Genomic DNA, 23,801 nt, shown 5'->3' on the forward strand with positions numbered 1-23,801 from the left:
AGTAGGGAGCTGCCATTTTGATGGCTGTCCTTTTTGGTGACAGCAGCTGCCACTGCACAGGGAATACATAAGTACTGGCTCTGTTTCCAGGAGTGAGCTTGATACTAAACTAAATCGCCAGGCTCACAGCTACTCCAAGTTGGCAGTTAATCACAGTGCCCAGGTGGTACAAAAGCAAAAACCTTTTCTGCAACCAGAAGATGATGGAAGTTCGTAGTTATAAATGGTAAATTTACAGAGTGCAACTGTGCTATTCACTAGGGCAGAGTGAACCATGAATGATTGACCCGTTAGCCAACCAGAGCCGTAACGAGGCAGGTGCGGGCGGTGCCGTCGCCCAGGGCGCAAGGCCAAGGGGGCGCAGCAGCCGCCCGCTACCTGGCTCTGTATCTACAGCCCTTTACTTCCGCAGTGGAACGCACATGCGTTCCACTGACAGGAAGTAAAAGGCTGAACTCCCAGCAAGTGCTGAATGAAAGATAAGAATTGTACTTCTACAAAATCATCCATCTGTCAAAAGTATTTTCATGTCACACAAAGACTAGACCTTAATATGGGGTAGCTATATGGTCATCTCTCATTAGAACTCGATCTTACTGTAACTTTAAAACATTACTAGGAACCCCATAGGAAAAAAAGTAAGAAAGCGGTATGCCAATGTTATCAATTGCTTAATAAAATTGAAACTGAGCTCTCCTCATTTTGCATCTAATTCAGAACATTTTGCTGCTTTATATTTCATACATTGCAGCAGAAATAAGACCCTAAACAATTCACCGGGCATGACATGAAAACAATTTTATGTTATTTTCCTTTAATCAATGTTAAAAGGGAAATGCATGCTTTTTTTTTTTTTTTTTTTTTACATCCTTCAATAAATATGATTAAAAATATTATTATATTCTGCTATCGTCTATTGGAAAAATAAGCATATTAAATGATGAGCTAGAGATTTCTGCTGCCATATAGAAGTGAGTTTGAACAGACAATTGCCCAGCACAGTAGCACAGAGGTTAGCATTACTGCCTCACAGCACTGGGATTATGGGTTCAATTCCAAATAGGGCCCTATATGTGTGAAGTTTGAATGTTTGCATGATCTTTCTGTGTTTGCAGTACAAAGACATACTAGTAAGTGTGAAAGGATCTCTAGGGTTCTCTGCGATAATGGTAATAATGTGTGAAGGAGTTAAAAATGTTGGTATTTGCCTTAAAAATATACTCAGTGTAATCACCAGCTCCAGCCTTTAACTATCTCGAAGACCCCTAGGACAGGGGATAATGGATGATGACATTGGGAGTACTGGCTCCAGTGAAAGTTGATAAGAACCCATAAAAGTGACATAAGGAGAACTAACTAGCTTTGTCAGAAGATTTGTATTTACTCAGGAAAATATCAATCATGTGTTTCTATCTAATAACCAGATCAAACGCTTTTTCATGTATAAATGTAGCCCACTAATAAATGAGCACAGCTCAGTTCTATCTTGACATGGGCATGTCTGTGTCTTGATTACTGATCTGGTTAACCAGCATCTTATCTCACTGATATCTGAAGGCACTTGATAAAGGAGAGGTAAAATTACCCTAACATTATGTGGGGGCTCAAATAGCCGGGATCTCAGACAACCTGTACAGATGACAACCAACGCTTGCAGCATCAGCTAGAATCCGTACAATGAGTAAATTCAGCTGTGGTTTTTCCACTGATTTACTATGTCCAGTATTCTTGTGTGTCTAAAAGCTGTTCATCTGTATATGGTAAGAGAGATTTCCTGAACCCAGATATCTGTTTGATAGCATAAAAAGCGCTACCTATATGGTTGAATTTAATACATGTCAAAAGTACTCACGCTTGCATTTTAATAATTAATTTGGTTATTGCTCAGACTTCATGTGCTGTTATACTTAGAAAGCATTCTGCTGATACTCTTCCTACACTGGAAGCTGTAATTCATAGAACTGTTTTTGGATGTGTTGTGGATCCAAAGCAATATTATTGTACAGTAAATGTGCATTTAAATAAGGATATATATTGCAGCAAAATATAGGGTATTTTTGGTCTCGTGTTACTATATTGGCAAGTTAATCACATACCCCTTGAAGGGAAGCCTATCTGTCTGTACAGTATAAAGAAATTACCACCTGTGTTACATAACTAAATTGTAAAAGCATATCCTGCCGATTATGAAATAAGAAAGCAAAAATGGTTACAGCTGCAACAGAAATTTGCATGATGGTTCTAATTGTGTGTTTTCTGATATTTCTTTGTATAGTATGCAAATATTTTTCAGCAGGAATAGAAGGAATTAAGAGGTTTTTGAACGGTGGTATTGAGGTATAATTCTCTGTAAAATACAGATAACTGCTATAAGAGTGTATGCGGTAAAGCAACCCAACAGTACAGTATATTCAGAAATTGATCAATTCTGAATACGTGGGTGCACAGACTAGCAGGTTTGTTGGGTTTATAATACCCACAAAGGTACTAGAATACAGAGAAGGAAAGAAATCTCTAAAAAAAAAAAACACAAATATTTGACAGAACAGGTTTCCCACTAGAGGGCACACTAGATCCAGAAAAGTGGAAAAGGTTTCAAAACACCAATAAAGCATGGATGAGCAGAAAAGGACATGCAGATATGGTATACAGTATCATTAGAGATGAGAAAAAAGAAAAGAGAGGGTGCACACATAGGTACAGGTCTATTAGACATGCCACCACCTTATGTGGACCTGACAGCTCCATCACAGCAACCAGACAATAGAGCAGATACACCACCACCACCCTTACAGTCAGAGTATGTAGTACCAAGGATATATCCGCAATTAGAAACTCATTCAGTGACCCCAGGGGACGCAGGTAACACTCCATCAATCACGTTTCAAACCCCAAGTCAAATCCACCCTCGGTATGCTAATAATGAAATAAGTGATTATTCCTGAGAGACAGTGTTTGCAATGTAGAATCTAATGCACCTCCTTGTACAGATAATTCTTGCAGGAAAAAGGAAAATGTTCCCAAGAGACCAATGATGGTAAGCCGGTTGAAGGATCACAATATCAGTCCGTTAAGAGAAACAACAAATCCGAGGGTGAGGAGAATAACATTGGAAAAGTAGGTATTGCATGCTCACACTAATATGTATCCAGTCAGAATACAAAGGGCGCCTAACCCAAATTTTGATGCCAATACTGCCGAAGCTGCTAATAATAGGAGTAATGACTTAAATAATGGGGTTAACAACAGGAGCACCAGAAGGTGACAGGGGGGTATTACTCATCCTGCACCCCCTGTAGAAGAAAGAAATACGTATAACAGTGGTCTTGAATTTCTAGCCAGAGTACAATGGTGGTGTCATGAACAAAAATTAAAAGCACCAGCAGCACCAGACATAACACAGAGAAATGTAAGGATGTATTTGGATAAATTAACTACCAGACAAAATGATGATGGTTTTTCTACAGAAACCCCAGATGGTCCAAGAATGTGAAAGACAAAGTTTTTGAATGGTTTAAAGAATGAGGTAAGAAGCCAACTCTGTACAGTCAGACCTGAGGCATTGTCTATGAAAATGTCATCTTTGCTACAGGTACTTAAAGGACTGGAGGACCAGGAAGCAGAAAAAAGGGAAAAGAAGGCCCAAAAGACTCCTGTAACTGGTACAGGGAAAAGGAACATGGCAAGTAAGGCAGCAGCCAAAAGGAACAGAAACAGTAAGACAAAGGAATCAAGGTGAGGACATGACTGGCAGATGTTTTTGGTGTAAATTACCAGGTCATATGAAGGAGGACTGCAGGAAATACAAGAAATGGCAGCAGCAGCAAAGAGAAACCGGCTGTCCCCAGGGCACCATAAGCAGCAATCAATGAAGATATGACTCCCCGTTGACCACACCTTGTCCAGCTCTTGTAAACACCTCTGAAGAAGGTAAGCTGCCTGGAACTACTGTGCAAATTACACTGCCCACTGGTCAACAATTGGACTGCCTAATTGACACGGGAGCAAGACAAACGGTATTGAGACAAGATCAAGTACCACAAGAATTAGTGATCCCAGATTATGTAAAAGCATCAGGGTTGACAGGACAGCCCATACACCTTAGGAAAAGTGAAGATACAAGTAAACAAAGACTGTTCTCCTGTCCCTATAGAGTTTCTCACTTCAAACACTTGTCCTGTAAATCTACTGGGTGCCGACATATTACAGTTAATGAGAGCATGCATTAAATACACCCCAGAAGGGATGAAATACACCAGTCAACTTCCAGACAACATATCTAATCAGGTAGAAGAAGCAGTACAGGTGTTTTTGACACAACCAAGTGAAAACACATCTCAAGATGAGGCACCATTACCACAGTGGCTGAAGGATGTACCTGAGAAAATATGGTCAAAGGGAAAAACTGATGTGGGACTATTAAAAGTTGCCCTGGCACAACTTTTACTAAAACCTAACACACTACCAATATGTGTTAAACAATATCCTTTGACTTTGTTACAGAATAAAGCAATCACAAAACAATTACAAGAATACCAAGGTAAAGGTATAGTAAAGAAATGTCAATCACCTTTTAACACAAGGAAAGAGAACAGGAAGAGGGAGGAGCTCCCGAATTCAGGTTAATTCACGATCTCGGAGAAATAAATAAACGACTAGTTGTGAACACACCTATTGTCCCAAACCCACATACCTTGCTGAACCAAATTCCTGTTACATCAATGTGGTTTACAGTTATAGATCTAGCAAATGCTTTCTTTTCTGTACCAAGAACTAACGATTCACAGAAAATGCTGGATTTTACACAATACTGCTGAACCAGATTTCCCCAGGGAGGAGCCACCCGCCCTTCAGAATTCTCTGAAGCAATGTCAACTGTCTTACAAGGTTGGTTACTGCAATATCCTGAAACTACCTAACCATTGCAGTATGTTGATGACTTGTTGATAGCTGCTGATAGTGAACAACAGTGTAAAGAAGAAACTGTTTCTCTACTAACCTTTTTGGCCCAGCAGGACTGCAGAGTGTCCAAATCCAAGCAGCACAGAAGAAAGTAATTTTCTTAGGACACTGCATTTCATAGGGCACTAAACATCTGACGCCATAAAGAGTACAAGCGATACAACAGGTAAAAACACCTTTCAGCAGCCAGACTCACTAAGTACGAGGTAGCATTAAGTGCTTCACATGTCACAGTCAAACGGTGCACAGTATTAAATCCAGCAACATTGTTACCCCTAATGTATGAATCTCAAGATTCAAAAGGAGGGAATAATAGTGGAAAAACAAGAGCCGTCAGAAGAAGGACATTGTGATAGTGAAGATGACGATGATGAATTGGGTGAAAATATTAACCACAATTTTTCTTTTTCACATGATTGTCTCGCTCTTATGGATATGAAAGCACAGACTCTTCCAAATGTTACTGACTATCCCTTGTCTAATGCTGCGTATGAACTTTTTGTAGATGGTTCCAGGTATTATGATAATGGATCCCCATTTACAGGATATGCGGTGACTACAGAAAATGAAGTAGTTGACTCAGAACCACTATCATCGATACTGTCAGCACAAGCTGCTGAACTAATAGCATTCACCAAGGCATTGGAATATGCAGAAGGAAACACTTCCAATATCTACACGGATTCCAGGTATGCTTGGGGAGTGACGCAGGACTTTGGTCCAATATGGAAGAGCAGAGATTTCAAGACCTCTAGTGGTAAGGACATACAGCATGTCAGTCTAATAAGAAACTTGTTTAGAGCATTGCAATTGCCACACAAGGTTGCCGTAATTAAAATACAAGCACATACAAGGAATGAGACTTTTAAAACAAAAGGGAATACATTTGCAGATGCAGAAGCAAAAAAGGCAGCTAAGAGAAAGCCTGAAAGAGAAGTATACACAGTACAGAAAGAAATGCCTGACAACACTGATCTAATAATGTTTCAACAACAAACAGGATCATTGGAGAAAGAAAGATGAAAACGATTAGGAGCACAAGCAGATTGTGCTGGTATGTGGAAACTGAATGATAAACTTTGTCTTCCACAGGTTTTGTTCCCTCCCATGTTACAGATAGCTCATGGACAGCCGCACCTGGGGAAGGAACAGATGACTACCGTGGTCCATCAGCATTGGATAGCTCCAGGATTCAATAAAGCTGCTACAGACTATGTTCAGGCCTGCTGGATCTGTGGAACTTCAAATCTAGGAAAAAGGGTAAAAACGTCACAAGGTACAACTTCAAAAGCCTTTTATCCTTCAAAGACTACAGATAGACTATATACAACTGCCTAAATCTGGAATATATGAATATGTTCTAGTCTGTACAGATCTTTTCAGTAAATGGCCGGAGGCTTGGCCAGTAGTCAAGGCAACAGCAAAAGCAACTGCGAAAAACCTGATTGGTGAGATTGTGTGCAGGTATGGTGTCCCTAGGGTAATTGAATCAGATAGAGGTAAAAACTTCACAGGGGAAATAATGCAACACATGACAACAGATCTAGGCATACAGCAAGCTTTTCATGTGCCGTACAAACCACAGGCTAGTGGGCGAGTAGAAAGGTTGAATGGGACATTGGAACTGAAGATTCAGAAAATCATGGCTGAAATAAAAAAAAAAAACATGCCCAGAATGCCTGCCCATAGCCTTGTTCAGTGTAAGAACTGTGCCAAATAGGAATAGCAAGCGGTCTTATTATCCACAGCAATTACAACATAAACATGGAGATTTGACTAGTTATATGATAAGTCTAATTGACTATTTGAACTATTTGTATGTTCTAGCATTTTATTCACTTCCAGAGCCTGATTCAGACCTACAGCGGCATAAGCTGAAACCTGGCAATTGGGTGTACTTAAAGAAACACGTGAGGAGAATTTTTGAACCAAGATACGAGGATCCGTAGCAGGTCTTGTTGACCACGCCCACATCAGTGAAACTCCAGAACAGAGACTCCTGCGTGCACGCAGCACACTGCAAGAAGACGCTGGTCACACTGGACACATAACCTAGATCTCTGTGATAACACAGACATGGGACCTGTTTGCCCACAACAAACTGCAGTATTTGAACCATGTATGTTGCAGCATAACACTAGTGTTTGTGTATGGGCATTACACCCAAAGGAATATGAGACACTACTAAAGGTATCCCCTCAAATGGTCTGCATAATCACATATGATGAAAAAAATACTAATCTACGGTCTGACCTACCCATTTTCACGGTGTCTCATAAATATAACACATTTACAGTGGCAGGGGGAAAGTGTTTATATTTTGTAAGGACCAAATGTCACAGGTAGACATAATGTTCAAGTATAATAGCCTAAGTCTGCCTCAGTTAACCTTAAATATAAAGGAAATAGTAAAAATTATAAATGAAACAAGAATGCTGAGAACATTTGAAGCAGATAAACTATACTAACAATCACACAAAAATGGTAACGGTTATAGAAGGTAATGAATTAAAAGCTTTAGCCACCAAACTGAAGGATTATTTAGAGAAACATTGGTGGGATGTATTTACCGGATCATCTCCATCTATGACTGGTATATTTAATTACTAGTACACCCACTACTCATTATCACGTGGTATTGATAGGATGGAACTGGTATATATCATGTACATTCAGAAAAGATATACAGAGATTACAGCAGAGGCATGAAGAAAATATACTTTTTGAATAATCAGGGGCAGAAATGCTGATATCTCTACTCGGTCCCGGGTGAATGGTGAAAGACCCTTGCTGTCTCACAAGAGACTGTACAAAAGTAGTCTGGGGTGTATTAGGTGTCACCATTTCAGGCTTTATCATATATATATATATATATATATATATATATATATATATATATATATATATATAAAATAATGAAAAGGAGGGAGATTGTGAAAGGATCTCTAGGGTTCTCTGCGATAATGGTAATAATGTGTGAAGGAGTTAAAAATGTTGGTATTTTCCTTAAAAATACATTCAGCGTAATCACCAGCTCCAGCCTTGAACTATCTCGAAGACCCCTAGGACAGGGGATAATTGATGATGACATTGGGAGTACTGGCTCCAGTGAAAGTTGATAAGAACCCGAAAAAGTGACATAAAGAGAACGAACTAGCTTTGTCAGAAGATTTGTATTTACTCAGGAAAATATCAATCATGTGTTTCTATCCTATAACCAGATCAAACGCTTTTTCATGAATAAATGTAGCCCACTAATAAATGAGCACAGCTCAGTTCTATCTTGACATTGGCATGTCTGTGTCTTGATTACTGATCTCCTGGTTAACCAGCATCTTATCTCACGGATATCTGAAGGGACTTGATAAAGGAAAGGTAAAATGACTCGAACATAACTTATTTGGAATTAAATTGACAGAGGATCTCTGGGAGGAGGTAGAGGGATTATGAGGAAAACAATTGATGGATCTGTACAAAATGGTGAGCTATACAAGCAGATGTTTTACCACTAAATTGGGGAATCTAAAATATTTTTTATTAATTTGAAATACTATTTAATTGTCCAGGCTTAAAATTAGGATATACAAATAACACGGGGAGAACATACAAACTCCTCCCAGATAAGGCCATGGTCAGGAATTGAACTCATGACCCCAGCGCTGTGCAGCAGAAGTGCTAAACACTTTGTCACCGTGAAAAATTCCCACTCTGGGGAATACCAAGTTGTGGGGGAAGTCTCTGCTTTCACTCCCCACACTGTTCGCTCTCTTACAACACTTACTCCCTCCTAACTAAAAATAAACAATGAGATTAGATTTTCTTTTATTTATTTTAACATTAAGTACTACAGAGCAGTACTGAAAACAGCCCAACTCCTTGGGCACTTAACTGAAACAGGCTCGTGGGGGGTTGCAAAGGGAAGGAGTCAGCATCTTCAAGTTTAGTTTAAGTGCCAACTCCATTGCACCTTCATACAACCCCATTGTAGCAGTGTCCCCCAGAGTAGATGAATGAGAAAATTATTCTTCCACTATCTACTACAGAATATGAAAAATATTTCTGTCTTAGTGGGAGTATAAAGTTAATCCAAATTCAGTGTATTCCATACATTTTAAGACTTCCTACAAAAGATGGGATTACTATGGGTTTTGCCTTAGCCACACTAAAAATACAAGTGTCAGCACCAAGTGTTCTATTGTTTAATTAGTGCTTACTCATGAAGCGACACACCTTCTGTGGCTCCATGGGACCTTAATTTAGTCCTCAATATGCTAATGGATGACCAATTTCATATGTTACAAGTAGTACTGGTGAGATTGATGACTTTAAAAGTGTTATTACTAGTAATAGTGAACTCTGCCAGGAGCATGGATAGTTACAAGCACTATGTAACCTTTAAGAGTTGTGTTGAGATAATCCTGCTTTTCTACCAAAAGTATTATCTACATGACATCATTAAAGAAGCAGTGCTATCACCTTTCTTTTCACAACCTAAAGATAAGAAAAATAAACTGCATTCATTAGATCAGGTCCAGGCCATTTCTATATTCTTGTCAAGAACACAGTAGTCCAGGAAAACAGAACTGTTTGTGACCACTGTAGGCCAACGGAAAAAATATGCGCCCCATAAACAAGCTATGTCCAGATGGATCATCTATTTATATAGTGCCACTAATTCAGCAGCGCTGTACAGAGAACTCTCACATCAGTCCCTGCCACATTGGAGCTTATAGTCTTAATTCACACACACAGGGAGATACTGGGGTCAATTTAATAGCAGCCAATTAACCTACCAGTGTATTTGGCGTGTGGGAGGAAACCCACCCACGCAAACACAGGGAGAAGATACAAACTCCACACCGCTAAGGCCATGGTCAGAAATCAAACTCATGACCCCAGTGCTGTGAGGCAGAAGTGCTAGCCACTATGCTGCCTAATCATAGAAGTAACAGGAATACAAAAGAGGCAGCTAGTATCTGAAATACTGAAACCCCATACAACATGAAATGGTAGTTCCATCATAGGCAAAGATGATTCCGATTGCGGAGATAGTAGTGGAAAGCAGCTGGATGGACATCCGTCCATACCTTCTTCAGTCATCACCTTCATAATTTATCAAGAGATTCTCAATTTGGCAGACATGTCTTTCAGTCAGCCACTAAATAAATTATTTATGCAGCATACTCTGATTAGTTCTTTGTTGACACCCCCCCCCCCCCCCCCCCGTGTATTGTTTGGGCGCATCCAATAGTAAAGGCTGCAATGTAGGAGTGAAAGGGAAAAATGTTAATCTCACCATTACGTATGCTCCATGGTAGCCAAGAGTATTCCCACCAAGCTTGTTTTATGTTTCAGAAGACAGATTGGGAAGTACTCCAAAGACATGGATGAGGGGCAGGAGCAGGCTTATATATTCTGAGGGGGTGTTTTTGTTTGATCTGTCTCTAGCTAAACAAAACTGAAGCAATAGGCAGCCAATTTTCTCCATATGCAAAGTGGAATCAACTACTGTGGGCCAGTCCAGCCTATATGTTTTTCGTCATGATTTTCTTTTTTTCTTCCCGCATTTTAGTGTGTGCACTTAGTTTTAAAGAGCCGTTTTAGTGTATTGAATTGGTTTATTTTAATCCTGATCACTTGTTTAAATTTATTTCTCTACATCTTACCATATATTGTGAGACTACTGCATGCAATATAATCTGAAAAGTCATTAGACCATGTCATTATTAAATTCTGAATACAAGTGGGTTCAGCATGCTTAAACACAAGCATAACATCAGCTCCTTGTTGGATAAGACACCATTGTGGTGGTGATTGACACTTTAATTTCTCATTACTTTCCAAAGCACCAGTGGGCAAAAAAAGTCACCTCTGCATGAAATACAAGAATTTATATCCACATAGCACAAGTCACATCAGGCACAGCATTAACACATTTGTAGAGTTAAAACAATTTGTATTTTATCATTTTATTGATGGCATTTATCCCATGGTTTAACATGTTAATTATACTGTAATAAACATGGCTTTAATATTAAACTTACTTATTATCCAAAGTCACCACAGTCCATTTGTGTAAATATAAAAATATATACTTAATACTTTGTACAATACTGGTTTTTGGTCCAAACAAAAATGGATCAGAAAAGCCAATAACCTAATACTTTAAAGAATTCCCAATTTTCTTTAAAGACTATTTTTATGGAATTAGGCAACTTTGAATAATGAGATTTACATAATAAAATCTGAGAGAATTCTAAACAAAGATTTGCTGCAACACAAAAAAAATTAAAATTTCAAGTTCACAGATTAAGGTTATGCTGAAAAGTATGCAGAAAAACAAAATAATATTTACATGAATATCATAAAATAAGGAAAAATAAAAGGTGAGAAAAATAGAATTAAAGTAGAAAAAAGGGAGGGAGGGCAAGGGGGGAGTATAGTTATTGGATGGAGAACTACATATCTAACAAGTCCAGAGCAAAGGACCATCCTTTAGTCAATCTTCCGCTATCAGAAAAGTTTTGGTGCACAATACACTCAACTTCACACATACACCAGCACAAACGAGGCATAGAAATCATTCATCTTCGTTATTCTCTACACTATACAGAATCCCTCACTTGTAATTACAATTTCAAAGCGTCGGTACAATAGTGGTGCAGATGATAGAGGTATTATACAGAAGCCATTCGCTGTGCAGGCTATATTTGTTTATATAGCCAGATCATGCCAAGTCACATCATTGAACGTTACTAGAATTGGATATTTCTTTTAATAAACTTCCCATCACCAAATGTTTTATTACAGGGCGGTCTGAGAGGGACTGGGGGATTTCAGCATATAGTCCATGGGCAGATCCGACTTCCCCTACACACAGCATGAGGTACACTCCAGTATTTGCAAAATGCAGGACATCATCTGTTTTTTAAAAAAAAGAAAACAAAAACAAAAACAAAAAAAAGTATCTTGAGCATAGCAAAGCTTATTTTCTTCGCCTAGCAGTCTTTATTTTTCGATTAGAAATTGATGGAGGTACAGTTCTTGCATTAGTCCTGAAAAAAGAAAAAAGTGTTTGGTTACTTTGCTGGCGTTATTGAAATACTAGGTTAATGGGAATAAGTAGAGATAAGTAAAATACAAGCAAGCAATTTCAGGTTGCAACACTTAAACCTTACAATACTACTGAAAACCTAGTCAAACATAATAGACACACACAGTAACGAACGACTCCTTCCATCAATATATCTTTCTATGAGTAATAGTGCAGAAGAGTTTTACAAGGACATTTTAACTGTTCCATCACTGCCTGCTGTACTGAGAGCGAATGGGTCCGAAAATATGGTGTATTCTTCAATGCTATTTAGGTATACATTATATATAAATAAGTGATCTATGCTTACCCCATATTAAAGGTGGGAGGCTGGTTAAACGCAAATCCAGTATTTGCAGGCTGTGCTTGGACAGCAGCAGGATTTGACCCAAAAGTGAAGACTCCAGGTGCGTTCCCACTGGAAAAATTAAAGTTTGGGTTTCCAAATGGAAATCCAGAACCTAAAAGATAAAAAAAAAGTAGTATGTTAAAACTTCAGAATGTAAAAGAAAGCTGGCATCACAGCTTTGATATAACCAGGTTCAGCCTAGCTGCTTAGGAGAAAATAGAATACAGCTGGTCAGAACCAATGATATAGGAGATCTCAGATTACTAATACTTTGTTGCCATCTACAAACCACATACAATTATAATACCATTTGGATGTTATAGAACTTACACATTTCAATATTTCCCATATAGAAGGGTTAAACAATTTAATTGTTAATAAGGACAAAAGATAAGATTCAAGACTTCTCAGAATCAATAAGAAAAACTTTGTTGTATACTCCAATTGACATCACTCAATGAATGTTCTCTGACAGCTGGATGTGATCAGCCTAGTCAGATAAATACAACAGGTTCAACACAAACTGAAAACAGGGATCCGATATTTAAATACATTTAATCGCCGTTGTAAAAGCAGATTAAGTATATTTACTTATCTTTTGTAGCCAAGTGATATTAACAAATAAATCTATACAAGAAAATAAGTTGAGAGTATTCTTTAACAATAAAATTACAAAGTTAGCTTGCAGAGCTCAAGGACCTGGCATGTGATTGCAACTTTTGTGCTTTAACTGTAATGAGTATGTATTTTTAATTTCTGGCAGTTTTTTTCTTTTAAGCAAAAATATCTAACTTTAATCCAGTCAGAAAAAAATTACAAACTGGCATTTTTTTTATAATGACCACAATCCACTTAACACACAACATCTATAACTGCAGATCAAGCAAGAAGCTACATACCGTATGGTAATAACAGAGTGACCTGATCAGTTTAAAAATTGTTAACTCTAATTGCAACTGGATTCTAGTATGTACAGTGGAATAAATGTCTTGTGTACCAATTTTGTTCTTGTATTAGGCACCAACTAAGCAAATTAAATTTCTATGTTAGAGTGCAGTGACCGACAGAAATTTATTTCTGTACCAAATGATCATAAAGTAGTCAATATACACCAATCAGCCACAACATTAAAACCACCCGCCAAATATTGTGTATGTTCCCCTTGTGCCACCAAAACAGCTCTGACCAGTGAATGTATGAACTCCGCAGGACCTCTGAAGGTGTCTTGTGGTATCGGACACCAAGATGTTTGCAGCAGATTCTTTAAGCCCTATAAGTTGCAAGGTATAAGTTATAAGTCCTCCATTGCTTGGACTTGTTTTTCCAGCACATCCTATAGATGCTCGATCAGACCGAGATCTGGGGAATACGGAGGCCAAGTCAACACCTTCTCATCTTCCTCAAACCATTTCTGAACAATTTTTGCAATGTGGCGGCACTCATTATCCTGATGAAAGGCCACTGCCATCAGGAAAAACAGTTGCCATGAAGGGGTGTGTTTGATCTGCAACAATGTTTAGCTTGGTGGTACATGTCAAAGTAACATCCACATGAATGCCAGGACCCAAGGTTTCCCAGCAGAAGTTGCAGAGCACCCTGCTTTCGAAGGCGTGCCTTCTCCCCATAGTGTTTTCTGATGGCATCGCCTCCCCTGGTAAATGCACACATGCCCGGCCATCCACATGATGTAAAAGAAAACATTCATCAAACCAGGCCACCCTTCTTCCATTGCTCCATGGACTAGTTCTGGCGCTCACATGCCCATTGCAGGGCTTTTGGCGGTTGACAGGGGTCAACATAGGCACTCGGACCAATCTGAACTGTGTTCTGACACCTCCATATTATAGCCAGCACTAACTTTTTCAGCAATTTGTGCTACAGTAGCTCTTCTGTGGGATAAGTCCAGATGGGTTAATCTTCACTCCCCAAATGCATCAATGAGCATTGGGCAGCCATGACCCTGTCACCGGTTCACCTGTTGCCCTTCCTTGGACCATATTTGGTAGGGTACTAACAACTGCATACTGGGAACACCCCACAAGAGCTGCCGGTTTTATAATGCTCTGACCCAGTCACCAAGCCATCACAATTTGGCCCTTGTCAAAGTCGTTCAGCTCCTTACATCAATTTCAGGAGCATACGTGCCGATTTTTCCTGCTTACAGCACATCAATTTCAAAAACTGGCTTTTCACTTGCTGCCTAATATGTCCGACCCCTTGACAGGTGCCATTGTAACAAGATAATCAATGTTATTCACTTCACTCATCAGTGGTTTTAATTTTGTGGTTGATCATTGTAGCTGCAAAAATTTAAACACTAAACAGATCCTACTATGAAAAGGTTTGCACAGAATTGGAAAATGCATAACTACTTGTTGTCTAAACTTTACTAAAACGCTAACACACACATTTATTTACCCAATAAAAAAATTAATTTGATCTAGTCCAGGCCTGGACAACCTGTGGCTCTACAGGTACTGTGAAACAATGAGCCCCAGCATTGTGTGCCAGCAGATAGCTGGCAAGGTATACTGGAACCTGTAGCTTTAGAACACCTGGAGAACACAGCATTACCAGGCCTGATCTAGTAAATATTCCATTCACTGAGCCGCTTTATTCAGATTTCTTTAGCCTTGTATTTGAGTCTTCTACCTATCAATGTTACAAGTATGAATTTGAGACGCATACCACCGCTGGAAGTTGTATTGGATCCAAAAGCAGGTTGGGCACTTTGCTGCCCAAACACAGGAGGGGCCTGAACATTGCTTGTCAAAGAACCAAAAGCTGGGACTGTTTGAGAACTAGCAGGAAACAATGAAGCTGATGCTGAAGAGCCAAAAGCTGGGGCATTCGCTTGGCTGGCACTATTTCCAAACACTGGAACCGGAGTGGCAGCAGGAAGGACAGAAGCAGCAGGGGCTGCTTGAGTCACACCAAAGATAAACGGAGTAGAGCTGGTACCTAGAAAGATAAAGCACAACAGATGCAAAAATTATAGGATTATATAAATTTACAGTGAACAAATTCTATACTAGGCGGAGCTTTCAAAAATGACCCATTTTTTTAAGGGGGGTGGCATTTCCTACATTTTCATAAATGAGGATGAATCCCACTTTTCTACAAAACTGCTACTTCTGAAGTGGTGGTCTGAATATAGTAATCTTCACCAAAATAAGGCCAGATTGCATATAATTTTCTTCACTATCTTATTACAAGTTGCTTTGACATCTAAAGTGCTGCAAAACCTCACTGTCACAGCAGTAACTGAAGAAAATGCCCAATTCTCAAGTGGTGACAACTCCTGTAGGGAAACCATGTTAACCTGGCACATGTAAAGTGTTTCAGACACTGCAGAGTTTTTACAACTAAAATCAGCCTCATTTATTTATGTAGCGCCAGCAGATTCCGTAGCGTTTTACAACTGGGAACAAACATTAATAAAACAATACTGGGTAATGGATATAGAGACAAGCTGACAATCTATGGGACAATGGTTTGATACACCAGGGTAAATGCTACATCATAGTGCATATTTGTCCAGCTGGAATGCAAAGGTTACAAAGTATTTAGTGGGCTGGAGTGATAATCCAGCTGCTACAATTGCTATTTTGCTTTGTTACGCATACGCTTAGATTGTAAACTCATTTGGGCAGGACCATCTTTACCTTTTTTTATCATGCCATTGCATGTAATTTGATCACGTCACTGCCCCGCTCGTTTTACAGTGCAGAGTAGTAATGTCAGGGCTTATAAATATAAAAGATAACTCCTTGCCTACACCTCAATCAAACTTTTGGAGGAAATAAAAAGGTACAATGAGGAAGAGAAAGCATGATCCTGTATTCAATGACAAGTTCTGTAAGTTGACTCCCTAGCACCATCGCAATAATTAGGTCCCGCAACATGCATATCTGTATATAGGGTGAATCGTTTAGTGAATGAACATTTTCAATTTTCATGCATTCCGGTTTGATTTAATATACCATCTATGTAAGTTGATCTGTTGCCTTTGTTTTATGAAAGGAAGTCACATTATTCACTGGACTTCGCATTAATTTGCTAGCTGTGGACAGTTTTTATATTGTATCTTCCACATACATCGTCCTCAAACAAGAGAATTCCCTAAAATGTTCATTCACTGAACGATTCACTATAGTCATTCCTTATTTGCATTAGATTTGTTGTTTTGTTTTTTAACAAAAAAGTTAGCGTCCCATTAATTCTTACAGAATTAGATATAAAAAGAGAATGTTTTACCTGTCACATTTGAAGTGTTTGTTGATGTGAAGTTAAAACTCGGAGGTGCTGGAGTTGCACTGGGTGCATTTGCTCCAAAAACAAATGGTGTAACAGTAGCTGGAGCTGTGCTTGTCGATGTCACGGTCGCCTTACTCTCCTGTCCGGAGAAAACAAAGGTAGACTTTGCTTCATTTGTACTGCCGAACAAAGAGCTACTGGCTGTGGTGGTAGGCTGCCCAAACAGAAAGGGCCCGGTTGAAGGGTTGGTTGGTGCACTAGAATTGCCAAACAAACTGTTGGAGCTTGCTGTAGTGCTTGTGGGAGCTCCACTTCCAAACACGTTGCTAGAACTTGATGTATTCACAGGGGCCACACTGCCAAACACACTGCTGGAACTTGTGGGAGTGCTGGACACAGCTGTATTTCCAAATAGAACGCTGGAATTCGCAGGGGTGTTCAAAGAGGCTGCACTGCCAAACACATTGTTAGGGCCAGAGGGAGCAGCCAATGAAGTTGAACTGCTAAATACAGTGCTGGAAGGTGCAGGGACACTAGCTGAAGGTGCAGGGACACTAGCTGAAGGTGCAGGGACACTAGCTGGAGCCGTAGTACCAAACCCACAGGAAACAGATGTAGTGCTGGATTGTACTGCACTACCAAATACATTGCTGGAACTTGTCTGAGTGCTGGGCTGAGAAACACTGCCAAAAACGCTGCCAGAATTTCCAATACTGCTTGACTGAGTGGCACCAGAGGATGCATTGCCTTGAAAACTGAATGCTGATTTCGGAGATCCCGTGTCTGGAAACAGGTTGGGGGGTGGGGGGGAAACAAAAACAAAACACACACTTTAGTACAGTTCTCCATAAAATGTTACATTTTGAAAATGACGTGTTTTATTTATATTCCCCATACACGCTACATTTGCGAGTATACAAAATAATAATTCTCAGGCTGGGAGATTTCAATATTGGAAAAGAAAAAGAAAAAAAAAAAATATATAATAAAAAAAATGTTGAGAATCCGAGGGGCTTTAATTTGATTTTGGAGCAATGGTCAAAATTCTAAATCCAAGTAATGAGAGTGAAAAGGCATGTACGATCATTTGACTGTTATTAAAAAGAAAGGGCTGTGCTGTGTCCTGCAACACAAAAGAGTAGTTGCCCAAGAAGTCTAAAGTGATAGCAGCCTCATTTTCTTTAAAATAGTTGTACCACACTTATTGCTGTTGAGCTATGAAAGTGTGTTTTCAATGTGGTGCTGAAGATTTTGTCTATACTCTGAACAACTGTTTGTAAAGGTTTTAAAACTGTACCTGTCAAACGACATCCACTGTTTGTGCTCAACACTTATCTACTCTCCAGTTTTGTTCTCAGCTGTTATTTTAACTGAACAGTACCTGGATAGTTACTGCATTCATCTAAATGGCATTCTGCTCATGTAGCAATTACATTGCCGTGAAAGTTCTGACCGGCACCAAACCTTCTCTTCAGTCACTGGCCATAAGATTTGTTCTAGTCTTCCTCTCTTTCCATGCAACCTGGAGATATATTGTAAAGGTCCCTAGATGCCTTCCAAGTCAAGTAAAACATGGCATACATTCCTGAATTCTACTCATTGAAGGGGAGTACCTAGAAGTCAGATACGGATTATCTATATCTGACAGACTGAGAATGTATTACACTATGATTGCTCCGCCTTTATTTCTGGTATTGCACCAAAGGATCTGTATTACTTTCACGGATTTACACTGTTCACCTAGCAGAGAAAAAAAAATGTAAAGCTCCGACCTTTGCTGCATATTTGTAGTGGTATATTTACATGATTAAGACTGTTTTAGGACTGGTTTACATGCCTACATATTTATGCATCCATTTACATAAACCCCCTCTCCTAGAGTATAGAGTTATAGAAGTGTCACGTTTAGATGCTTTTGTCCAAAACTTTACGTCATTTACACTGCCTGTATGACTTGTTCTCCAATACAAGAATAAGGTGATAGAAACCACACTGAAAAGGTTTTTTTTTTTATTAAGGCTGTTATGAATGATTTATGATTCTGAACTACCATTGCATATTATGTAGTGAGAAGACCAGCTTTATAATGTCTTCCGAGCTGTGTGCACACTGTGATCTCTTCCTTATCCCCTCTCTGCCACATACCTAGACAAATCTTTCTTAGATCTATGTAGCAAAATAACTGTCTGGCAACCTTTTTTTGGCTAACCAGAGCGCTTTTTGAAAAAAGGATGTAATTTTTCTTCACTATCCTTCTATAAAGCATTATTAGATGCAGTAAAAAACAAAAATGAAAATAAATCCATGTGGGAGGCAATAAGAAATAATGCTCCCATGCATCATTCAATACATCTTAAAAGTCTAAAGAGTACAGCATAATTTAACAGTAGGGTTCTAGGAAAACACGTTGCCATAAGTCAAATGGCAGACACCCTACACTGCATATTTAATAAAAGTGTGAGAAACCATACTGCTTACTAGATTACTGGTTAGTCTTCATGTGCTGTAAAAAAAAGCATACTTTGTTTATGAAGTCATTTTCTCTCACAGTACAGTAGTAGTTCATCCAGATAGCCACTGGATACCTATTGGCTACAACTACCACAAGGCAATGAGCAGTTTTAGTTTCAAAGCAAGAGATCAGCATTAGTGTGCTGTCACATGGCAGCAATTAAATAATGTGCTTTTCCAGCAAGAAAATCACAGCAGTAAGGTCAATCTCTTCTGTGCTGACAGGATAAAGTAAAGAGAGAACTTCTGCCCTGTTACCTGAGGGCTATTAAACGCAAAGTCCCCCGCTCACAAACACCGTAGGCAATATTCTCTAAGCAAAGTTGCTCACATGTGGCTCCAACTTGTTAGGTCTTTCGAAATAGCTAGAAAATTGGAGTTCCAAGATGCACATCTCTTAAACATAAACCAGGAATGGTTGTGTATTTTTCCACTTTATATTATGCGGTGCTCTAACAGTGTGCCCTTGATCTATCCAGCATTTGTAGAAACTGGAACGAGTATAGTAACTGCAATTGTTACAGCGATCAATAAACCATGCTATGGCCACCTATCTATACAAACATTTACCTGTACGTATATAATGTAGCATAAGGTAAGGTGCTGAAACTATGTGTATAGTAAAAGTGGAATACACAAATTATACTTCATAACTATGTATGACCAGCAAAGAATGTTTCTCCATGTTCTCCTTACAGATCACACAAACACGCCAAGGTCAGAGGAGTCAGTATATATATGTAATAAGAATAGACAGACATTTCTTCTTATAGATGAAAAATAACCTTATTTCAACCCACGTATTAGACTGAAATGAACAGTTACAGAAAACTGGATGTACAGTGCCCTCCTACAACATTCCCTTGGTTACCACCAGGTATAGTGTCTGGATAATTAAATACATTGTATGACACCTTCATTATAAGATGACTGCATAAAGATGGAGCACTGTATATAAAATATAATTTTGACCTGTGATATAGACAAAACACTGAAGACAGGAACAGACTAAGAACAGCCTTTCAGCAATATAAAGCGCACAATACTCACCACAGTGCTACATATAAACATAAATGCATTATATAATATTCTCTCTTATAGAGCACACTAGCAAAAAAGTGAGATGTGCCCCTAAAACTAAAATGACTGCTGACCCCTAACATTTGGGAGTACTTCCTATGACATGCCAATGGATACACATTCCCTGGCTCTTTAAAGGAATTGCTGCATTCTAGATTTGAATGAATGACTTTAGTTCTAAATAATTTTGTCCATCTTCAACATTTACAGCATGTATCATGCAATAAAACAATTAGACAAATAGCACTCACAAACAAAATCCTCTTAGAATGAAAGCATTAAAGTAGAAGACTGGTATGGACATGTGATGTTAAGTTGCAGTGTAATGGTTAATGTGAGAAGGATGAAGGCTGTGGGGGAAAAAAAAAGTTTCCAAAACTCTACTTTTTCTACTGTTAGCAGGCATGGGCAGGACGACATGTTAAATAAAATGTGGGCCTTTACCATTGACCAAGATTATGATACCACTGACTTAATATCATATACCAAAGAAAGACTGAACTTGATGGGTGGAGTTGGCCTCTGCATGACATGACCTCTGCAGAACAAAGAAAATCATCACAGCTCACATCTAAATCAGACTAGGGGGTGGGGGGTGCAGTGTAGTGTGCACAACATTGTTTCCCGCCATACTCTACAGGCTCTGGACTGAAGGCAAGCAATTTTAGGAAGGCATTAATAAAAATAATTCAAATGTAATTTGTAACCAATTACTTTGGTTACTTGATAAGTACTTGATGTGGCCACTAGTACTCCCAGTGAGTGGGAGCATGTGGTGAAGTCTGAAGGGTATTTTAAAAAACATGTAAGATCTGAGGGCATGTGGTGGGATTATGTGCCAAGGGGTAAACTGAGGAGCAAGTGCCATTTTTAAGATTAGTGATGGAGGCAATTTTGGCGATTTTTTTTAAGTTACTGATATTAATGGTAATGGACGGCCCTTTTCAAAGTAACTGGGCAGGACATGTGACCCTTGAAGTGTATTCAGGTTGTTCATCATTATAAAGGAGACTTAACGGTTTTGTCCAGCAGATGTCAGTGTCATTAAGTGTTGCAATATATATTTGGCAAAACCATGTAGGACAAAGTTAATGAGACCAAAAAAAAAGTGTAAATGCTTATAACAGGAGGAATAATACATCTACAATGTTGGTAGAGGATGATGAAAGCACTGTACCAAACATTTGAAGTAGGTTGGTTAGAAAAGGAAGGGTTATAGCAGTAGTTCCCAAACTTTCTCAGTTCAAGGCACCCTTAGCATCTCCGAAAATTATTTGGACTTAAGGGTACCTTGAAAAAATTATGGCCGGTCCCATTTTTTTGAAGCAGATGGGTCAAAATAACACAATAAGCAATTGGGTCAGGACAGAAATACTTAATTTGCAAAAATAATACATAAATCCAGATTTGCTCTTTGTCACTTTTGTCCCTCCATCATCACACTGTGCCCCTTCACTGACACTTGTGACCAGATGGGATTACTTTCCCATCTGGTCTGTAGGGAAAAGAGGAACGGAGGAATGTTCTTTCTACAGTTTCTATGTTTTTTCCACTGTTCGTAACAGACTTATTGACCACTCCCATTGGTGTCACCTTGCCACCGACTGCGAATGCCAACTGCACAATAGCTGTAGGAGATTTAGGCTTCCACTAGGATTCTGTGCAGTGCCCAGAACCGCTTACTTCTGGGTTAGCTGGTAACCCTCTTTGCTGTGGGCTGGCTGGTACCTCATGACTGCTTACTATGGATCAGGACTGCTGGGTAGCAGGCAGAGAGCTGGCACAGAATCTGGGTTCAACGCAGTAGAGCCAGGGAACGGATTAGAGAGCAAGTGCTTATATGTTGGTCACAGGAAACAGCAGGTAATATACTTCCGGCAGAATCTTCAAGCAGTAATGTTTTATTGCTCAAGAGATATTTAGTTATAAATATCATTCAATATAAAACATGGTCAAAAAGTGCTCTTTTTATACAGTTTTGGAGAGATAGCCTGGCAGGGTGTAACCTAGCCCCCTGATCCCAACTAGCACCACAACGTCTGAGATATTACATTCAATAATTTGCATCAGGGTGCAATATGTTCCCTAACTTTGCAGTTAACGTAATTTACACCAATCTGATTTCCTGAATCACTTGCCTCCTTTAGAGATAGGATGACAGTCTAACTTTTCCCTGCTGTGTGTTCAAGCTAAACAAGTGTTGGTCATTCACAAATGAAAAAGCCCAACTAGTACGTTTCAAATAGCAATACATATCTATTCAGATACAACAGAAGTTTTAAAAAATCAGTACGTTTGCAATTATATAAATTGGCGCACTGTGCTACCAATTTAAATACATTTATACAATAAGTTATTTATAAGTGTTCCAGCCACAACTGTGCCCTTTCACAGTCTATGTTGTCCCTTCAACATCACACTGCCTCTTCATATTAACACTGTGCCCCTTCATTGTCACTTCTGTCCCTGCAGGGAAGGACCCTTGTGATTATGCTAGATACAGACCTATCACCCCCACTCAAAAAAAAAGTGTGTAGGAATGTCCAATTGGATGCATTGGTCAGTAGAACAAACTAAATTGAGAGACTGGGACCTCATTAGCATATCATGTTCATCTGTTAGGAAGTACACAACAGTGCCACTAACTGCAATTTTTTAGGCAAAAATTTTCTTGAGCTATACACATTTCTTACAGCACTCACTATACTAGAGGCATATTATACAGTCCACAGTCACACTGAGTGACTACAATATAGCCCCCATCTAAACAATTCAGAAGTACAAAATACTGCACATATCACATTGCAAACAATCTCCTATTTGACGGTTTGAAAAGCTGCCCCACTGACAGAACATAATTACTTTGCTACCAAATACATGTGTCAACTAAGCAGCATTTAAAAACTTGTAGTAATATTTCTGCATCTCTGTACTGCGATTCCTTCGTCTGTCTCTTTCCATTCTATACAGCTTAGTCATGTAATTTATGGATTTATACAGATACTGAAGGGAGGGAAACGCTTACAATAATTTTTCCCTTGTCATCACAGATACCGTGCTGAGAACTGCATACAGGCCCTTGGGACTGTGGCAACTATGTACTATTTATGGCCAGGGCGTGCAGATTTTAAATCACTAGGATTTTAATCATGATCTAAATAGTGGATTTAAACCACATTATTTTTTTTTAAAGAAATCATTGATTCAAATCACCATTAAAAAAATTCAGGGTTTTAACAAGATTTTAATGGTAATTGGCATACTGTGCAATATGAACCATAGTCCTTTAACCTTTGATTAGCTGCTCTACTAATAAACGGTCTGTATCTATGGCTATTGCTTGCGGACCTAATTTAATTATGACTCATGTGACACAAAGAGGCACAGGCAACAGACAAGTCCAGTCCAGAAACAGATAATTCCAGAATCCAGAGAGAATGACCAACACCACATCAATGTTTCAAGTTCAGAGAGAAAGGACAGTTGAAAGAAGTAACTTATCACTATAAAAGCAACCCCGTTTAATGACCTTTTGTTTGACCACGATGT

General features: G+C 39.0%; 1 protein-coding gene across 3 annotated transcripts in view; it reads right to left on the reverse strand.

Moving 5' to 3' along the window:
• Positions 1 to 10,915: 10,915 nt before the first annotated feature.
• Positions 10,916 to 23,801, reverse strand: part of NUP153 (nucleoporin 153) — a 62,425-nt gene continuing 49,539 nt past the window's right edge. For all 3 annotated transcript variants that reach the window (XM_075213113.1, XM_075213114.1, XM_075213112.1), the window contains 4 exons: positions 16,662 to 17,444; positions 15,093 to 15,365; positions 12,366 to 12,516; positions 10,916 to 12,017 (listed from right to left, as the gene is read on the reverse strand). In XM_075213113.1, the coding sequence (XP_075069214.1) occupies positions 11,948 to 12,017; positions 12,366 to 12,516; positions 15,093 to 15,365; positions 16,662 to 17,444 (1,277 nt within the window). In that variant the 3' untranslated portion in view covers positions 10,916 to 11,947. The remainder of the gene's footprint in view (positions 12,018 to 12,365; positions 12,517 to 15,092; positions 15,366 to 16,661; positions 17,445 to 23,801) is intronic.

The sequence above is a fragment of the Mixophyes fleayi genome, chromosome 5, assembly GCF_038048845.1.
Source record: "Mixophyes fleayi isolate aMixFle1 chromosome 5, aMixFle1.hap1, whole genome shotgun sequence".
Taxonomy (NCBI): Eukaryota; Metazoa; Chordata; class Amphibia; order Anura; family Limnodynastidae; genus Mixophyes; species Mixophyes fleayi.